General features: G+C 44.2%; 1 protein-coding gene across 1 annotated transcript in view; it reads left to right on the forward strand.

The window, feature by feature from the left end:
- The window catches only part of TMC2 (transmembrane channel like 2), a 78,553-nt gene that overhangs the window by 19,796 nt on the left and 38,487 nt on the right, over nt 1-20,270 (forward strand). Inside the window, exons 4-7 of the mRNA XM_045295321.1 lie at nt 2,772-2,903; nt 7,446-7,536; nt 16,035-16,116; nt 16,480-16,586. Coding sequence (XP_045151256.1) covers nt 2,772-2,903; nt 7,446-7,536; nt 16,035-16,116; nt 16,480-16,586 — 412 coding nt within the window. The remainder of the gene's footprint in view (nt 1-2,771; nt 2,904-7,445; nt 7,537-16,034; nt 16,117-16,479; nt 16,587-20,270) is intronic.

Below are 20,270 nucleotides of genomic sequence, written 5' to 3' on the forward strand. Positions count from 1 at the left end.
GCGTCCTGAACCTCAGAAAGAGGCTGCACTGTCCTAAGTGAATAACAGGTGTACGGATGGCCGATCGAAAGTAAGGGGTACAAAAGGGAACAATTCCTGCAATTCTCAGCAAGTATTTCCTGAGCACCAAGGCAGGGCATAGAGAATTGAAAAAATCCTTGTGCCCCAAGTGTTGACAGTTAGCAGGGGAGAGCAGACATGAGCACCAGTAGTCATAAGATAACAGAGCAATATGCGCACAAGAAAGGATTTAATGGATTATTGTATTGGTGGGATGAGAGGGCATCAGGTCTCCTTCAGGGAGAGAGTGACCCCCAGTCTGAGGAAACACCTCGTGCTAGGACTAGCAGGCAGGTATCAAGGGGTATCTATGAATATAGTTTTAAAAACCACTATGTTCTAGAAATTCCAGTGTTCAAGGACTGGAATCGCTTCCTCCCCTGAGTCCCAGTAAGGGCTCCCCTTTGCTTCTCAGAAGTTCATCTGAAGCTGAAACGCAGAGACTGCTTCAGATGCAAACAGGCCTCTCAGACCAGAGGTAGCCCACACCTGCTTCCAGAGACCTCCATTTATAGAACTTTCAGAGGTTAGCCAAGCCCTGCCCTTATCTAGGCCCTCCTTCACCTGCCCTCTGGCCACCGTCTAGCTGAGCTGCAAGGCTCCTGTTGGTAACTGCCTTTGAGATGGCCCTCCCAGCACAACCGGACAAAACTCCATCCGTCCTGCGCCATTCCTGTGGCTGGTTCCCGGTTCCCGTCGGCTCATTGTCAGAAGTAGATCCTTAGGCCTTTCTTCCGAATCCATCTGAGTCTGGAAGCTCCACTAAAGCCACTCAGCAGCATAGCAGCTCACAAACATCCACTGCCCAACAGTGGTGGCTGCGCATGAGGTGCTTTGGCTGGCAATCAACTTTGGGTCTGTAGCGTGGAAGGTGAGAGGTTTGTCACAGTGCCACTAATGCCCCCAAGCTGAGAACCAAGACAGAACTGAACTTCCTGTTTCATTAAAATTTAATTTGGTGTTAATACTACCAGGTTGGCACAAGGGTTGGGAAATTTACTTAACATGGATAGATATACTTTGGGAACTGACTGGATTGAACCCTGAAGCCAAAGCCCTTCTTCTTAAGGGAAAAAAACAAACCAACTAGTTTTTTGCCGATGCAAATATCAAAGGGAAATGATGTTCATGTATTTTATCCAGTTACTGGAACACTCTTAGAATAATTCAGGTATGCTATACCTTTCACTCACATAAAACCTCTGAGAGTTGGGAACTTACATAAGGCAGGTATGTCAGAGAAGAAACACTCAGGTAGTTGCCTTCAATACAAAGGATTGCAGAAGGGGCAAGACCGCACACTGTCAAAAGTGGAAATTTTGCAAGACCTGGAAAAACGAGGCAGTCCCACTGAGCTCCGATTCTCACACGTTTCCCTGTATCTATTGTATGGAATCTAAGTGCAGATCACACAGGTCTGGCGCAAATGGAACACCTGGATTCAGATGGACTGGGGTGCACGGGAGCCCGGGGGTGTAGTGGGTGACAAAGTGGGCGGCTGACTTGGAAGTCACCCGTTCCCAAATACCAGTTGCCCCGCCACGGAAGATGAGGCTTTCTGCCCCCAACATTTCCTGCCTCAGGGTCCCGAGGCCAGTGCTGCTCTACCCTATCGGGCCGCTCCTGACAGAATCTACTCAAAGACACGGGTCCTCCGTGTTTGTTTGTTTCCACGAAGTGCAAAACAAAACTAGGTTTAAAAACAACATCCAAACAGAAGGCAAAGTATCTCCTTCATAAGCATATTGATCACAAATTGAAATGGTCATGTCTTTGTCTCATCTGAAATAAACGATAAAGTTGATTTTATCCATTTCTTTCATATTAGTTTAATGTAGAAATTTTAAAATCACAAGAAGTGGCTTGCATTTTATTTCTTTGGGGTAGCTCTATGCTCGACCCACCTGTCTTGGAAGAAGTACAAGCAGCGTGCTCCATAGAGGCAAGGATGGCATGACTTCCTCTTACATAGTTTGGATGTGTTGTCAGGAAAGACCCATCCCTGGAGGAGAAAAGGCATGTTTGGTCAAGTAGAGGGGCAGCAGAAAGAGGAAGGCCCTCAGGGAGATGGATGGACACCATGGCTGCAACAGTGGCCTCAAATCTAGGAATGCTTGTGAGGAGGGCCAGGGCTGCACAGTGGTTCCTTCTGTTGTGCGTCAGGTTGCTATGGGTCAGACCAACCCATGGTCCCTGCCAACAACAATGCTAGACTGTGGTAGGGGGGACATTCAGAAAAGTGGAGATTAAGGAGGCAGCCCTCCCTAGGGCTCAGCTTACAGGACAAAGTTTTATATTCCCCTGGCGGGCGGTGGCAGCCACCGATGGCTTCCAAGCAAGGGCAGACCATGCACAGAGCTGTGAGCATCAGTGAGCATAGCCTCACGGGCTTGCCTTCATGCCGCCCACCCACAGAACCTCCAAGAACCAGCAAAGAAAGTCACTGTGGAGTCAATCCCAACTCCTGGCAATGTCGTGAGTGTCAGAGCAGAACTGTGGCCTGTTGGGCTGTCAATTGAAGTTGATCGACAGTCCCTTCTTCTGGGGCACTTCTGGGTGAACTTGAACTCCGTTCACAAAAGAATTCCGATCTTTTGGTGGACTTCTGAGCATGATAACTGTTAGCCCCATCCAGGGACTCCCACCCCCGTCTCCATTCATCTGTGTCTTCCCTGATCCCCCAATCCCAGTTCACCCTCCTTGGCTTCCAGTGCCTCTGGTGGGGAGTCTCTGTCTGAGGAGGAGCTGGCCTGGATCCTGGAGCAGGTGGAAGAAAAGAAGAAGCTCATTGCCACCATGAGGAACAAGCCCTGGCCAATGGCCAAGAAGCTGACGGAGCTCAGGTAGGCAGACTGGTCGTCCAGGCTTTTGCTCCAGCAGAGCCCATAATGTCCAAAGGCTCAGTTCCTTCTGAGGGGAGTGGGCGTCCTTTACTCCTTCTCAATCCCTGGGGGCTTGACAGATACAGGGATTCACGTTCCACTCTCCCTTAGTCCCTGTCTGTCCTCAGCATTAAGTACAGTGCTCCAAGGGACACTGATAGAGCCATGGCAGACATGACCATGACTGTCCATGAGGCTTTCTTGTCCAGCAGCACAGAGCAGGGCTTTGGGGAAAGACAGAAGACTCATAGTGCCCAGGCATCACCCAGATTCTTACCTGACCATCCTTGCCATCCTTTGTCCATTTGGTCTGTGCCTCCCGCACAACCCTACACATTCATCCGTTCCTAAGAAGTGGCTTTCTGTGGCCCAGCCTCAACAAGTTCTGATCTCTTCCTGTTATTTAAGCCCCAGACCTTCTGTGTGTGGCTCGCTCACATCTGTAATGATTTAAACAGTGACGAGAGCAGGGAGAGGATGTCTTAGCTATTCTCAGGGCCCCAAGAAGCAACCCAGGGCCCAAATGAGCCTGGATAAATAACATCCTATGAACAGTTACAAGCCGCACATTCATACCACTTGACTTGATTTTATCGTGATGAAATATGCGTAACAAAACTGGTGCCGTCTCAACCATTTCTACATGTACAATTCAGTAACACTGACGGTGTTCTTCTGCTCATTCTCACTGTCCATCCTGCCTTTCCCGATCATTCCACCATCAACTTACCCTCAAAGCTCCTAAGTCAAAACTCCCTTGTTTTACATAAATGAGATCAGGCATTCTCTGTCCTTTGGGGACTGGCTTGTTTTGCTCAGCACGATGTTGTTAAGGCTCATGCGTGTGCCACTTGATCCTGCTCTCAACTTCTAGGAAAGGCTGGCATCCCAGCACTTATGAGCTGACTTTGTACGGGAGAAGAATGGGGTGAAGACTATTGAGAAATACAAAGCACGAATTCAGCATGTCTCTGCTGAAGTCTTTTCTTTTGACCTTTTCATTGTGATTTGGGTGGAAGTTTAGAGAGCAAACTGGTTTTCCATGCAACGGTTGATACACATTTTGGTTTTTGATTTTTGACATTTGCTGCCCCACAGAGTAACAGCATTCTTCCCACTTCCTCCCTGTGTCTTTACATCCCTCCTCCTCGCCTACCTCTTCCCGCCTTCTGAGCTTCCTCCCTGGTAAAATGCTGACCTTGGAGCTCATATGGGCGGTTATTCTAAGGAGTATGTTCCCCCACCCCACTCCATGTTATTGTTCACCTTAGAACCCTATCACTTGGCTGAAAGTTGAGCCACGTGGGTGAATTCTGTTCCAGGCTTGAAGAATGTCCAAGGGTCATAATCTCTGGGGTTCCGTGAAGTCTTTATCAGAGCAGCAAGCCTGGTCTTTCTATTATTTATTTTGAGTTCTCTTACACACACACACACACACACACACACACACACACACACACACTAGGACCTTCTCTGTGATTCCTTTTAGAGCAGTCAGCTGTGGTGGTCAGGCACCATCTAGTTTTTTGTGTAAACATGTCTGCCCTCCCTGACCGTTGCCCCAGACCCCCCTTTTGTGTTCCTGCCACGGGATTGGGAGCGATGTGTGGGCCTCTTGTTGGCGAGTCAACTCTGACTTGTGGTCACGCCAGGGCAGCGGCGCTTCACCAGGTTTTCAGTGACTGAGATTTGGGAGGCAGATTGCCAGGCCTTTCTTCTGCGGTACCTCTAGATGATTTCAAACCCCAAGCTTTTGGTGAGCTGCCAAATTGCTAATTCTTGGTAACACCTCATCTACCTAGTTCCTTTGCTACCTTCATGTCCTCTGCATTTGGAAAATCCTCATTCTTTTTTTTAAACTGAATTTTTATTTCAGACAATAGTCTTAGTCACGCCTAGGACATTATCCCAATAGGTTCCCTAAAAATATCTTTTGAGGGGCAGGGAAGAGCCACAACCCATCCCATCCCATGCCATCAGGGTATTCCAACCACTACCATCCTCACTTAATAACTTCCACATAATCTACTTCCCCTGGTTTCTCCCAAGATTTTCGTTTTTCATTCACTCCCACTCTCTTCAATAGTATTTTTTTCTTTTTTAATACATTTTATTGGAAAACAAAACATTTTATTGGGGGCTCTTACAACTCTTATTACAATGCATAAGTAGAGCAATTGGACGATTATTTTTTTTGAATCCCATGAACTCCAGGAGGCATATTGAAGAATCTGGCTTTGTATACATACTCCAGACCGGACAAGGGTTCTGTAAATACTGCTGACTCCTGGGTCCATGTGGATGGTCTCCTGCCGGTCATAGTGGTCTTCCAGGCCCAGGGTAGGCCGGCCAGCATTGTCCAACAGAGTGTTCGGCCAGGATGAGAATGGGCTGCACCTACGCCACTGGACATGGCAGTTGCTGGCCACAAAGGGCTGTTGAGAGATTGAATGTGGTCAGCGCGACTCAGGAACTAGCCTTTTCTCATGTAACTGACATGCACATGCTTGCCTGGGGCTAGAGGCGACAGTTTGGAAGCTGCAGCTCCACACAGTGGGCTGTCGTCCCTCCCAGCCTCCTCCTTCAGAGCCCCTGCTCCAGCTCCTTCAAATGGTGTCACTGCTGTCACATCTTAGAGACACCTCTGGCTGGAATCCCCCCAGCAAGAAGTCCCCATAGCCCCACCATGATCAGGCCGAGTTACACGCTGCCCCTCCGTCCTCTCGTTTGGCTGCAAACTCTTCTTTGCAGAACTGCCTTGTTCCACTTTTAATACAGGTTCTCCCAACCGTCAGCAGGGGTGGCGCCGCCAGCTGTCACTAACAGAAACCCGTCCTCACGCAGGTGTCACCTGAACACATCTTTTATTAACAGTGGAAAAAGAGCAGCCCCGGTGCTTATGGAAATGAGATCTCCAGCTAGCTGGACGTCTCAGGGGACATGGGAATCCCTGGTGACTGGTGGGATGCCCGGAGAAGAATCTGACATCTTGTCCTGCCTCTGCGGGACCAGTTTCTGCTCCTGTGGTGGGCCCTGCTGAAGGTTGAAGAGACCCAGGTCTCCTCATAATGAAGCCAGGTCTCCCCGTCAACACTGGGGCTCCGTTCTTCAGGCTGCCTCCTTCTGTTTCTACCCTCAGCGTCTCCCACCAGGCTCAAGTGTAAAGTTCTTGGGCATCTGGGTCTCCAGGGGCTCTGCTTGGAAGACCTTCGCTTTCTGCCAGCTCACCTGACTAAAACCTGTTGTCGTGAGTTGGACCAAGTTGGCGACACTCAAGTACCACAGAAGGAAACATTGCCCAATCCTTGGCTATCTTCCCCAACCTGGGAATCAGAGCCTCGTCTGTGGAAAATAGCACCTCTAGGAAGCAGACATTGCACCCTGCCGAGGTGCATGGCGGATAAGGAACACACAGAGGCCCTCTCTACGTTGGCCCCTCCGCCCAGCCACACTTCCAATTTCAGAATGAATCGATGTTGATTGCAGCAAGGAATCAACACCCTCTTATCTGGCTCCCTCAGCCAGGCGCCTTTCAAGTGTGTGTGTGTGGCACCAGAAAATGTCATTAGGTGCTTTCTCTGATACACACTTGGACTTGTTCCCTTAGGTGAGGGTCTCTCTTCCCCATGATGGTGTCCACTGTGCCTGGGGAAGGATTTGGGTATAACTGAGTTAATAGAAACTGCTCAGTGGTGCCCCTTCAAATGATGCCATACCTGTCACACCTTAGATACACCTCTGGTTGCAATCCCCTTGGCAAGCAGCCCCGTGGCCCCTCCACAGTCAGTCTTGCCTTTCTACTCAATCCCTCTCAGTCTGCTTCCCTTCCCTTTACCTCTCTGAGCCTCATCTCTTCCTTTGTCAAATCTGTGTCTGATAGCTGTTCTGATAGAGGGAAGATCATGAGATCAAGTACCCAGCACCCAACGTGCCATGCGTAAAGAGTCGTTACTGTTATTGTTACAACTTGAATCCCTTTTGTTCAGACACTGCAGAAATGAGGCTAAGGTACACAGGTGACTCAGAGAAGCCCATGGACGTCCCAGGTAACAAGTGGTGCGGGCGTCAGAGCTGCTAGTACAAGTAGCTCGGGGATGTTTGCCTTCATCCTGCCTTCCCCCTTCACCCCAGCTCTCTGACTCTGCCGCCCTCCTTCTCGATTTTTAAGGACGCATGTGATTACATTAGCCCATGAGAATAATTCAATATTGTTTTTGTTGTGTGCTATCCCGACCATAGCAACCTTACAGGAAAGAGTAGAACTATCTCATAGGGTTTCCAGGGCTGGACACTTTACTGGGGCAGATGGGCAGGGTTTTGTTGTGCTGCTGAGCCACTGTTTGGGAAGGTTCAGTGGACAGACAGACACAATGGTCTCCCCGCGTGGAACTTGCATTCTAACTAGGGGTATTAAACCGCATGAGGCTTTCAGCCACAATACATCCTCATAGTTCACATTTCTTTGGGGTAGGTATTAATTCCTGCCTTTTGTTTCCTAACCAGGGAGGCCCAAGCCTTCGTGGAGAAGTATGAAGGAGCTTTGGGAAAGGGGAAAGGCAAGCGACTGTACGCCTACAGGATGCTGATGGCCAAGGTGTGTGGTGCCCCGGCCCTGCAGAGGCTGCTCGGCCTTTGAGTCTGTACCACTGACACAAGCACCAGCAGAGCCTCCCCAGTGTGTGTCCAGTAACCTCAACAGGAGTAGATTATCCAATAAGCAAGGTAGGCACCCGCTTAGTTGTGCTTACTAATCTGTAGTGCACAATGTTACCTATTGTGTGTGTTGTTTTTTTTAAAACCGGTGCATACAGTGCTTACTAGATAATCCATTCTTGCCCCCAAATCCTGAGTTGGAGGCCCAAATGACCATTCCAGTTCATCCAGGAATGGAATCCAATTCTATCTGACCAATTTGTCTGTATTTGTCTGTAAGATCTTCAGTCTATCTGAGACTTGTTTCCTCTTTAGTGAATACCTCAACTCACCAAATTAATGATGTGATAACCACCCAGATCAATTTTCCAAATCCTGAGTCAGGATACATTGGTTGATTTGGTGAAGTCCCTGAAGGTCATGGCATCACTGGGGTCATGTGGGTAAGATGGAGTTTCCAGGTGGTGAAATGGTGAAGGCCCTTGGCTACTAACAGAGAGGCTGGAGGTTTACACCTACGCAGAAGTGACTTAGAGAAAGGCCTGGCTCCCGACCTTCCAAAGCTCAGCCTCTGCAAAGCCAAAGGAGCACAGTTCTGCTGGGACGCACGTGAGACTGCCCTGAGTCGAAGGAGATGAATGGTAACCGGAGTGAATGATAGCCAGTGATGCCCATCGGTAATCAGCAGGGCTTTTGATTTTAATTGCATATTTAATATGTGCGTTATTGAAATGCCCTCCTCTACCCACTAATTGGGGGGAAACTATCATTTTCATTCCCTTAATTTTTGCATATGGCCAGTTTTGGGGTTTACATCTTGAATAATTGTTGGACCTGAATGGTTTAGTCATTGAGTAATTATAATGCTTGTTGATGCTGGCTTCCCCTTTTGCCCTTGTTTTGCAAATGTTCCTTAGCTACACTTTTGTGTTAGTCTGGGTGAACTAGAGAAACAAATTCATAGACACTCATATGTGTATAAGAAAGAAAACATCCCAGCCCAGTCCAGATCAAGTCTATAAGTCTGATATTAGCCCATGTGTCCAATATCAATCTATAAAATCATCTTCAGACTCATACAACATATGCAATGACGCTGAATGAAGGAAAATCATAGGCCAGGGGTGGAAAGTCTTCTGGATCCAGTGGTGGTAGAAGCATCTTAGCATTGGTGTAGGTCTCCACGTGGCTCCTCCAGTTCCAGGGCTCTAGCTCTCTTAGCATAGCTCCATGTGCCTTGTCAACAAAAATGTCTCCCAGGGAGAGAGAGTCTGTCCCACCTCCAGCGAGCTATTTTTCTCCTTAGCCCCTCCAAATGAGGTAATCAAGCTGCATGCTGATTGACAGGCTAAACTTCACTCTTATAGTCTCAAGTTGACAACAGATTATGTAACTATCACAGCTTCCATACCCATCACATGTCGGTTTGTCACGCTGTGGTGGCTCATGTGTTGCTATGACGCTGGAAGCTATGTCACTGGTATTTCAAATGCCAGCAGGGTCACCCAAAGTGAACAGGTTTCAACGGAGCTTCCAGACTAAGAAAAGACTATGAAGAAGGACTCGGCTGCCCAGTTTGGAGGAAGTCGCCCCTGAAAACCGTATGCATAGCATGGCTTTCCAGAAAAGAACACACTCAGCATATCTTAAACGGAAAGAAATCACAAAAAATGTGAAGCCTTAAGTGCAATCTTAAAAGACTCTATGGGCAAAACATTGAATGATACAGGAAACATCAAAAGAAGATAGAAACAGAATCCCTATACCAAAAAAGAACTAGCTGACAGTCACCCATTTCAGGAGGCAGCAAATGAGCAAGAACCAATAATACTGAAGGAAGGCGTTCAACTTTGCATTGAGAGCATTATCGAAAAGCAAGGCCCCAGGAATTGGTGGCACACGATCATGGGCTCTTGCACAGGAACACTTGTGCAGATGTTGCAGGACCTGGCAGTGTTTCGTTTGGTTGTGCATAGCATCTCTGTGGGTTGGAAATGACTCGCTAGCACCTAACAACAACAACAACGTTTCCATACAGGGAACCCTGGTAGTGTAGTGAGGTTTGTGTTGGGCTGATAACCACAAAAGTCAGCGGTTCCAAACCACCAGCTCCTCCAAGGGAGAAAGATGAGGCTTTCTACTCTCATAATGAATTATCATCGCCTTGGAAACGCACAAGGGCAGTTCTACCCTGCTTGTAGAGCCACTTGATGGCAGTGAATTTTTGTTTGTTTGGTTTTCATTGTCCACTTAGCAGTTGTACATTGAACCCTTTTATCCACAAATGAAGACTATGTTCTTCAAATATACCCAAATACCTCTAGCTTCTTCTTTAAGTAAAGAATGACTCCCTATCCTCTGTCCTCTACTATTTACCTTCTCTGTTTGTTTTCAATTCTTTGCTGTCTCTCTCACAGCATTCTCAGGCATTTCTCAATTTAGCCTCGATATCATTGTTCCATTGTTTCTCAGCATCAGGGATTGTCTGCATGATGTAGAATGTCTATTTTCATTGTTACTGGACTTTGAATTTCCTTGTAATCCTTTCCTGCTTCACCTATATTCCTTCAAGACCCCCAAATTGTCACCCTTTCCTTTAGAAGTCACGTTCCTCACACCCTGAGCCATTTGATAAAAGTATTTTTATAGATCCTAGAGGCAGTGCAAGGTGCCCTGGTGTCACAGTAGGTTAAACATGGGCTGCTAACTACAGGGCAGTTGGTGATTCAAACCTACCAGTTTGGAAGGGAGAACGGTGAGGCTGCTTGCTCCTGTAAAGATTTACAGACTGGGAAACCATCTGGGGCAGTTCTACTGTGTCCTAAAAGGTCACTATGGATTTGAATTAACTCAATGGCAGTGGGTATAGAGGAAATGCATCCCCCAAAATATCAAAGGGCACTATCCTCTTTCCCTTATTCTGCTGTATTTTTTCTCATTGTATTCATCCACACCTGGATTTCATCCACAGGCCCTATGCATAGCTTTCAGTCTGCCATTTGGCTAGACTGCTATTTGAACTTCCTTCCTGTGTACAATTGTGGGAGAAAGATGAGGCTTTCTACTCCCATAAAGAATTACAGTCTTGGAAATCCACAGGGGCAGCTCTGCTTTGTTCTACAAGGTCGACTAAGTGTCTGACTTGACTTGATGACAATGATAGGTAGACAGAGATGATAGATAGATAGATAGATAGATAGATAGATAGATAGATAGATAGATAGATAGATAGATAGATAGATAGATGGATAGGTGGATAGGTGGTTAGATGGATAGATAGATAGATAGATAGATAGATAGATAGATAGATAGATAGATAGATAGATGATAGGTAGGCAGGTAGATAGATGATCGATAGGTAGGTATTTTCACCAAACTCACTGCCATCTAGTCCATTCTGACTTTCTTCTGATGGCAGTGACCGTGGGTTGCTGCATACAACTAGACAGCATAGCTCGTATTCTGCAGCTTACTTGGCGGCTGTTTGAAATCTCCTTTCCTATATACATCTCTATACTCAATCCGTTCCAAGTTCAAACACCAAAAAGTTCCAGAACTGAATATATATTTTTCCCATAAAAATAATGGAAAACCAAATAATTGCTTCTGAGGCCCCAAAATGACACTTATAAATTCATCTTTCCAGGACGTTGAATCCACATGGAGGATTTCCACCTTCTTGACTATCATTGTCTCGGGGATGCTATCGCCCAACAGTAACTTTTCAACCTCTTCAGTGGTCTGGGTTTTTTGTTTCGTGGTTAACGATGCCACACCTTTCACTACATTAGCCACTTTAATCACATTTCCTCCCCCCAAAACGTTGATTTTGTCCCCTTAGCCATATTGTTTTCAGCTGCCCAATTAAACAAAAGGCCACCTGATTTCAATTTCCCAAAGATTTCTTTCTGTAACTCTGTGGTGGTTCTCACAGCTTTCTTCTTAACTTCAGCTGGCATCACTTTCTTTGGAGCCATGGTTATGATATCTTACCAAATAATGTGCAAAAACAAAGTGCAATGATGAATGCTTTCACACACTCACACAAGCACTATATGTTGTCTGAGAGAGTGGCGCTTAGAGTGGAGCATCAGTCATTTGTGTTCTGAGGAGACTCCACCGGTGACTCACTCTGGGCTGTACAGGTTTTTTCGGTGGATTTCAGTTCAACTGTTGAGCAAAGTTACTAACACTGAGCAGATTTTTCCCCTGAATTTTTCTGTTCAAGCAATACAACCGAGGTGCCACTGTACAGAGGAGCCCTCATAGGCAGTGGTTCCGAGCCGGTTTGCTAGAAGCACGTGGTCAGCTGCTTGATTGAAACCACGAGCAGCTCCCCTGGAGAAAGGCGGGGCTTTCTACTCCCATAAACACTTAGTCTCGGAAACTCACGGGGCAGTTCTACCCTGTCCGGTAGGATCAAGAGGAGTCACCATCGAACAGATGGCAGTGTGCTATTAGTGAAGTTCCTATGCATACCCGGAGAACAAGGCAGCATCCTCAACTAGTGCTCTAGTCCCAGGGCCAGCAGCAGCTGCTCCCAAGCTCTGAGGAAGGGAATTGGGACATTCCCAGGCCCACACCCAGCCCCATTTCATGACTTTCTACACCACGGAAGGACAAGAACGTCAGCATCAGAAGTTCTCCCAGGCCGAGCTTCCGGTCTCTGCCTTCCTCTAGGGCAGCGGTTCTCACCCTGTGGGTCCCGACCCCTTGGTGAGTCATACGACCCTTTCACAGGGATTGCCTAAGACCCTCGGAAAACACATCTTTCCGAGGGTCTTAGGAACCGAGACGGCGCTCCTCTGTCTCTAGGCAAGGTCTGTCCACGTAACGAGTACCATCATGAAGACTGCTACCCATGCTACACCACGCTTAAGACAAAATTTCATTTGTCACTAGAAATAAATATTTCACAATATAGAATGACATACTGTTTTTGAGGTTCAATTTGTAACAATGAAAATACATACTGCATATCAGATAACTTACTTTATGATTCAAAACAGTATGAAAATTACAGGGATGAAGTACCAACGAAAATTATTTGATGGCTGGGGGTCACCACATGAGCAACTGTATTAAAGGGTGGCAGTATTAGGAAGGTTGAGAACCACTGTGCTATGGCATCCCTTTTCACACAGAGCTACCTCCAGCCTAAGGGCCTCTCTGTAAGGGGTTGCCAAGAGACTAATTGGCAGGCTAACTCTCCAGAGGCCTCGCTTGCCAACATCCCATACCCTGGCTGGTCCTCTGCCTTGCAAGCCTCTATTTTGTACTGATTTTATCAGCACTCTGAGAGGGGATCCACCTCTCAGGGGACGGTTCACATTAATAAAGCTTATGAGACTGATATATAAAACCAAATGCCAGATTATTAATGTACAAGGAGAAATAACTGGTGTAAGAACTGGAAAACTTGAAGCCCATGCAGTAGCACATTTTATTTTTGATGGGAGAGTTCATAGTGTGGGAACCAAAACCTCATCCTATTTCCAGTACATCGATTTACAGTCAAAAAATATATTGTCATGGAAACAGCATGCTCACAGGCCAGGGGACTGGCAAATGCTATCATATAGGTAGCACTCCAAAGGAAGCCACATAAACAAACGGTCTTTTAAAATCTTTATTTCCAGTATTGCTTTTTTATATTTATGTGTTGTTTTACTGTGGTTTGGATGAACATTCACAGAGGAAACTAAAGCGGTTTATAAATGGTTTTGTGTTTCACGGCATCAGTTGCTATCGCATCAATGTAACAGACTCACGGCATTTTCCCCGTTCCCCCCCAGGTCCCTGCTTCCATTCAGTCCTTACTTCCTGTCTTCAGAGATTTGTTGTTGTTGTTTTAGTTTGCTTTGGCTTTATTAGAAAATGTGGCTCTTGTAATCTCAGAAAATTATGTGAAACAAAGAAATAGCAGCATTACAAAACAAAATAACAGCAATAAATATATATGTGTATATATAAATAATTACACTGCACGAGAATGGATTAAATACACCAGTCAAGAGATAGGGAGTGGCTGAATGGATCAGAAAACAGGACCCAGCAATATCTTGTCTGTAAGAGACACACCTTAGATACAAAGACAAAAATAGACTAAAAATCAAAAGATAGAAAAAAAAGATGTCAAGCTAATGGCAATTTTAAAAGAGCAGTTGCGTCGGTATTGTTTAATGAAAAAAATTACCATAAGGCAAAATCCAGCATAAGAGACAAAGAAGGGCATTATATAATGATTTGATTAATTGAACCAGAGGACATAATCATAATCAATACCTCTGCATACAGTGAAAGAGCCTCAAAATGCATTAATCAAACTCTTACAGGATTGAAAAGAAAAATATATAGCTTACAATAGTAATAGGAGACTTTAATATAACACTTTCAATGAAGGATTGAACAACTGGAAACTCAACAAGGACACACACACCCAAACACAATCAACCAACTTGACCTCATAGACATATACTAAACACCCACCCAACAACAACACAATAAGCAAACAGATCCTATGTTAGGCCACAAAGCAGGTCTTGATAAACTTAAAGACATTGAGATAACCCAAAGCATCTTCTCAGATCACAATGCTATAAATCTAGAAATCAACAATTGGAAGTTCAAGGGGTGGAAATCAAATACATGGAAATTGAATAACAACTGGTTGTAAAACTACTAGATAATAGAAGAAATTTAAAAATTAAAATAAAAAACTCTTAAATCAAGCAACAATAAAACATAGCATGACCTTTGAGACAAAGCAAAAGTAATACTCAGAGATAAATCTATAGCAACAAATGCACACATTAAAATAAATAAATAAACCTTAGCCCAACATTCCCTATAATCTGAGAGAGAAAAATAAACAGTGAAATAAGCCTACCACCACTAGAAGAAAAGAAATAATAAATATCAAATCTGTAACAGTTAAAATAGACAACAGAGAAACAGTAGCATCAATGAGACAAGGAGTTGACTCTGTGAAAGGATTAGCAAAATCGGCAAACCACCAACAAATCGAACAAAAGGAAAGAAGGGAAAGATGCAATGTGAACAAGAAATGAAGTGGTGGCATCACGACAAAACCAACTGAAAGAAGAGTGATGACATCAGAGCACTATGAAGGACTGGACGCCAGCAAACCTGAAAACCTAGAAGAAACAGGCAGACTTCCAGAAGCAGTTCCTTACACGAACATGGATTGAAGTACCAAATCTGAACAGCTCCAGAACAAAAGAAGAAATTGATCAGGTTGTTAAAAGAAAACAACAATAAATTTGGGCCCAGATGGCGTCATCGGTGAAATCTATCAAACATTCAGAGAAGAACTGGCACCAATTCTACCTAAACTACTTCAGAGTATAGAAAAGGATAGAAACGCCCAAGTTCATTTTGTGAACAAGCATAGCCACGATCCCAAAACCAGACAGAGGCATTCCCAGGGTAGAAAGAGACAAACCACTATCGCTCATGAACATAGATGCGAAATTTCTCAATAAAACCCTAGCCAATAGAAGGAAACAATTTTTAAAAATACATCATGCCTAATTGAGATCATACTTCATATGCAAGAATGGTTCATCATCAGAAAAAGAATCATTGTAATTCATCACAGAAAACAAAGGAAAAGAATTACATGATTATATCAATGAACAGAAGAGTTATTAGACAAAATCAGATACCCATTCCTCATAAAAACGCTGAAGAAAATGGAAAGAGAAGAGAAAAATCCTTAATAAACATCAGCCTGTCCATCCTGAGACCAGAAGTAGATGGTGCTCGGCCACGTTAGTGGTGTAGGATAATGGATTGACTGGAAGGAAAATGTGGAACAAAACTGAAAATCATAAAAAAGACTAGAGCTACTCACAGGAGAGCAATTGGTGGAACCTGAGAGTCTGGCCCTGAGGGACCCTCCAGGCCTGGAAACCAAACCTTCTCCGTGACTTGCTTTCCTGCCAAATAATAGGGGAGAAAAAAATCTATAAAGTTAACAATAATACTAGGGAGGTAAGCACCACTTAGAATAATCAATCGCTTGAGGACAAATAGGCAGCATGCGCCCCAAGTTCAGAAGACAGGAAGGAAAAGCAAGGAAGAATATAAGTGGGAATGCAAGAGGAAAGTGGAATAAGTGATACTCCATTGTGGTGATTGCACTCGGTGATGTGAAAGAAAATATGTATGAATTGTTCAATGGAAAAATCATTTGATTTGTAAACCTTCACCCAATTCACAATAAGAACAGTTTTCTAAGCAAGCTTAAACAAGCATCCACTTCCTGCAGCTTGGATCATGAACGACAGGGGAGGGCAATGTCAAGATGACAGCCTCACCTAGACTTCAACCTCATGCAGACACATCATCAAGATGCCTCTCCAGGTCCCAAGGCAGCATGTTAATGTACTGAGGGTGTTGCCTCTTTCATTTCAGAAATGGGTCAAGTTTAAGAGAGACTTTCACAATTTCAAGACTCAATGCATTCCCTGGGAGATGAAGATCAAAGACATTGAAAGTAAGTCTTCTGCCATCATTGTTGTTCAGTTGGTTTATTGATTACTTTTCCAATGGCCTCTATTGTATTCTTGGCCTTATGATTAGACTACTTTGTAGCCTACATTATACTGGGGCAAGGAGGGCTTTCAACCAATCAGACTAAGATTTAAATTCTGTTTCTTAATTACTAATGATGAGAACTTGGACGCATTAATGAATCCCACGGAACCTTGGGTTATTTATCTAGGGAGAAAGGAAGCTCAGGATGCTGGTTCCACAGACTGGTATGAGAATGAAATGTGTGCTGCACATAAAACGTTTAATGCACATTAATGTCCTTCTGCAGCACCTAAAGCCCAGCATAACTCCTCTCTCTTTCCAGGTCACTTTGGTTCGTCAGTGGCATCATATTTCATCTTCCTTCGATGGATGTATGGAGTTAACCTTGTTCTTTTTGGCTTAATATTTGGTCTAGTCATAATCCCGGAGGTAAGAAAGTAACGTCCTATATCTTCGGATAGTGTAAAGGCTTATCGTGTCCACCATCTTCATAATGTGATAGGTTACATCTTAGGTTGCTAACCACAAGGTCAGCAGTTTGAAACTACCAACTGCCCCAGTGGAGAAAGATAAGGCTTTCTACTTCCATAACGAGTCAGTCTCACAAACCCACAGGGGCATTTCTGCTCTGTCCTATATGGTCACTATGAGTCAAAATCGACTCGATGGCAGTGAGCTTCGGTTTTTGTTTTGTTTTTTTTTCAAATACAAAACCAATGTGCAACATTAATTTCAACAAAGGGAGACTGAAAGCACTTTTCTTGAGAATAGGAACCAGACAAGGATGCTCTTTATCACCAAAACCAAAAAAATGCATTACCTTAATGTTGATTGAGTCAAAATGACCCTATGGGATAGGCTAAAATTGCCCTTGTCGGCTTCCAAGATTGTAACTTTATGACACTAGGCAGCCTTGTCGTTCTCCAGCAGAGTGCCGGGTGATTTTGAACTGCTGCCTTTGAGGCTGGCAGCCCAACAGGTAATCACTGTCACCAGGGCTATCTGGCAACAAAGGCAAATTGGCAAAGAAGTGAAATTCTCTACTTGTAGATGCTATGATCCTATGTATAGAAAATCCCAAAGACTTGTCAAGACAATTACTAATGAAAAGATTCAGCAAAGTGGCAAAATATAAGGTAAATATACAAAACCCAGCCAGATTCCTTTACACTGTTCCAGGGGAGAAAATATATCACAAATTCAAATAAAATGTATAGAGACACATTTATTAGATCTTAAACATGATAAATAGTCTGCATGAGGGAGACCATGAACATGAGGCCATCATGGCATCTAAGGATTCACAGAGACATGACCATTTATATAGGACATGGACTGCAAAGTAAACGGTCCCCAAATTATGATTGGTGGCAGATCAGTTCATCACAGTTGCAGGTGGGACTATAGAAACAGCAAAGGGATTTTAATTGGGATTGGTACACTCTTGAAAATAAAAAGTCTTACAAGATTGGTACAGGCCTCTCGAACTAAGGCAGCCATGATTATGGGGACCCTATGGTTGGGCTTGAATACATGGCATAAGTACACGACCAGATATAATTAAAGATGCACAAATAATAGAAGACAAACTACATGAGCAGGACCACCTAAAAATTAGACCCTTATGTGTATCAAAATATTTCATCAAAAGATTAATAATAGAACTCAAAGATTGGGGGGGGGGGAATTTGGGGCAATTACATGTGGAAAAAAGGAGTAATCTCTAAAATTTATAGACACTTCAGCACCTTAAGAATAAAATAATTTTAAAAAGAATAAAACAACAATTCATCCTGTTTAAAAATGGGCAGAGGACATGAACAGACAGTTCTCCAAAGAAGGCATTCAGGTGATCAACAAACATGAAGAATTGCACATAATTATTAACTATTAGAAAGATGCTCACCAAAGCAGCAAAGATGAACGATCATGTCACCCCATAACTAATAGAAAAGCTAAAAAAGCATTAAACACAACAAATGTAGTGAGAGTGTGGACACACTGGAATCCTCCTACACTGTGGGAAGTACTATATAATGATGCAGTCACTGTAGACAGTGGGATGGGGTTTTCCTACAATTGGAACTAGAAATGCCCGATGATCCAACAATCTCACTACTTGGTATATATCCTGGAGAAACAAGAGTCCCGACACAAATAGAAAGGTGCATGCACAGCCGCGTTCATCACAGTATTACTCACTTGAAAGGACCCTAAATGTCCATCCGTGGTAGAATGGGTAAACACACCATGGTACATACACACAACGGAATGCTCCCTAGCCTCCAAGAATAATGAGGAATCTTCGAAACTCCTCAGAATGGGGATGGATCTACAGGACATTATGTGGAATGAAATAAGTCAATTGCAATGGGACAAATATTGTACGAGACTACTACTTGGAGTGAGTACTGAGGTGAAGGAGAACAGAATATCCACTAAGAAAGAGATCAGCAAAAAATAAATGATGGCGGCAGAGGAAGAGCCTGGAAGGAACCCAAGAGTTAAAGACGACAGAGGTAAATAGTGTCCGAGACATACAATCCTGCAATATGGGTGATATACAAGCAGATGCATAGGTAGACATGAAAGCTGACCAGGTTTGGCAAGGAGAATGAAAACATACTCAAGAATATACATGGTTTGACAGAATTTTTTTATACCTGTACTTACCTATGTAGCCTTCAGTATGGATTACGACTCAATGTGAAGATGAACAAAATCCTCGAAACTGGTCCAATAGGTAACATCATGATAAATGGAGTAAAGATTGAAGTCATCAAGGATTTTGTCTTGCTTGCATCCACAATCAATGTTCATGGAAGCCGCAGTCAAGAGATCAAAAGACATGTTGTATTCGATAAATCTGCGATACAAGACCTCTTTAGAGTATTGAAAATCAGATCGTTATTTTGAGGACTAAGGTGCGCCTGATCCATTGCCTCGTATGTGTGTGGAAGTTGGACCTGGACTAAGGAAGGCTGAAGAAGAATGGATGCCTTTGAGCGGTGGTGCTGGTGAAGACTATTGGAAGTGCCGTGGACTACGAAAAGGAGAAACCGATCTGTCTAGACAGAAGTATGACCAGAGCGCTCCTTAGAGGCAAGGATGGCAAGACTTTGTCTTTAATACTTTGGCCACATCAGGAGAGATCAGCCCCTGGAGAAGGACATCAAGTTTGGTACAGTGGAAGGGGCAGCAAAAAAGAGGAAGGCCCTCAACAAGATGGATTGACACAGGGACTGCAACCGTGGGCTCAAACATAGGAACGATTACGAGTCTGGCCAAGGACCGGGCACGTTTCATTCTGTTGTGCATCGGATCTCTATGGGTTGGAACTGGCCAATTGGATCTAACAAAGACAAGCTTTACCTTTGCTGTATATAGATCCATGAATACAGTGGAACATCTAGGGAACAAAGTTTTATGAAAACTTCTCAGACATAATCAAATGTCTTAAAAGAATGAGTAGCTCGACCTGGGGGCTCAGGACTATGGTCTCAGAAGACCTGAAGTTCGATTATCATAACATAAACCACAAAAGCAATATGCTACAGCCTACTTTGTAGGTTGAGTAGCCTCTGGAGACTTAGGAGTTGTGAATGGCCATCTAAGGTGGAATTATTGATCTCTCCCCATCCAGAGGAAAGAAGGAGAAGGAAATCAATGATACATGGAAACAATTGATTCAGTGGAAAATTGAGTCATCGAATATCAGTCTCCGTGATGCCTAATGAACTAGACAGTGCCTGGCTGCCACTGCCAACTACTCTGCAAATGATTGTTTTAGAAGGTCCTGTGTAGAATGGAAGAAAATATGGAACAAAACTCACAATCATATTAAATTGTGAACACCAATTTTGCAGAAAGCTATGGATGACAGTGGAAGCCCAAAATTCATTTGCAAGGCCCACACATGGATTAAGCCTCTGGTGAATCCCCTCTGACCATAGACCAGGGATATGAATAGCCTTGCTATCAGGCAGCGTGCAGTGGGGGTTTTTTGTTTGTTTGTTTTTCTATATTTTGTTTTCTTTGTTTTCCTGTATATGAAATCCAGGTTGGGTGGAACTATTGAGGAAGTGACTACATTGATGGTTTCTTGGCGGGGGG

This window comes from Echinops telfairi, unplaced genomic scaffold (assembly GCF_000313985.2).
Source record: "Echinops telfairi isolate 266 unplaced genomic scaffold, ASM31398v2 ScPeMD7_5592;HRSCAF=6446, whole genome shotgun sequence".
Classification (NCBI taxonomy): domain Eukaryota; kingdom Metazoa; phylum Chordata; class Mammalia; order Afrosoricida; family Tenrecidae; genus Echinops; species Echinops telfairi.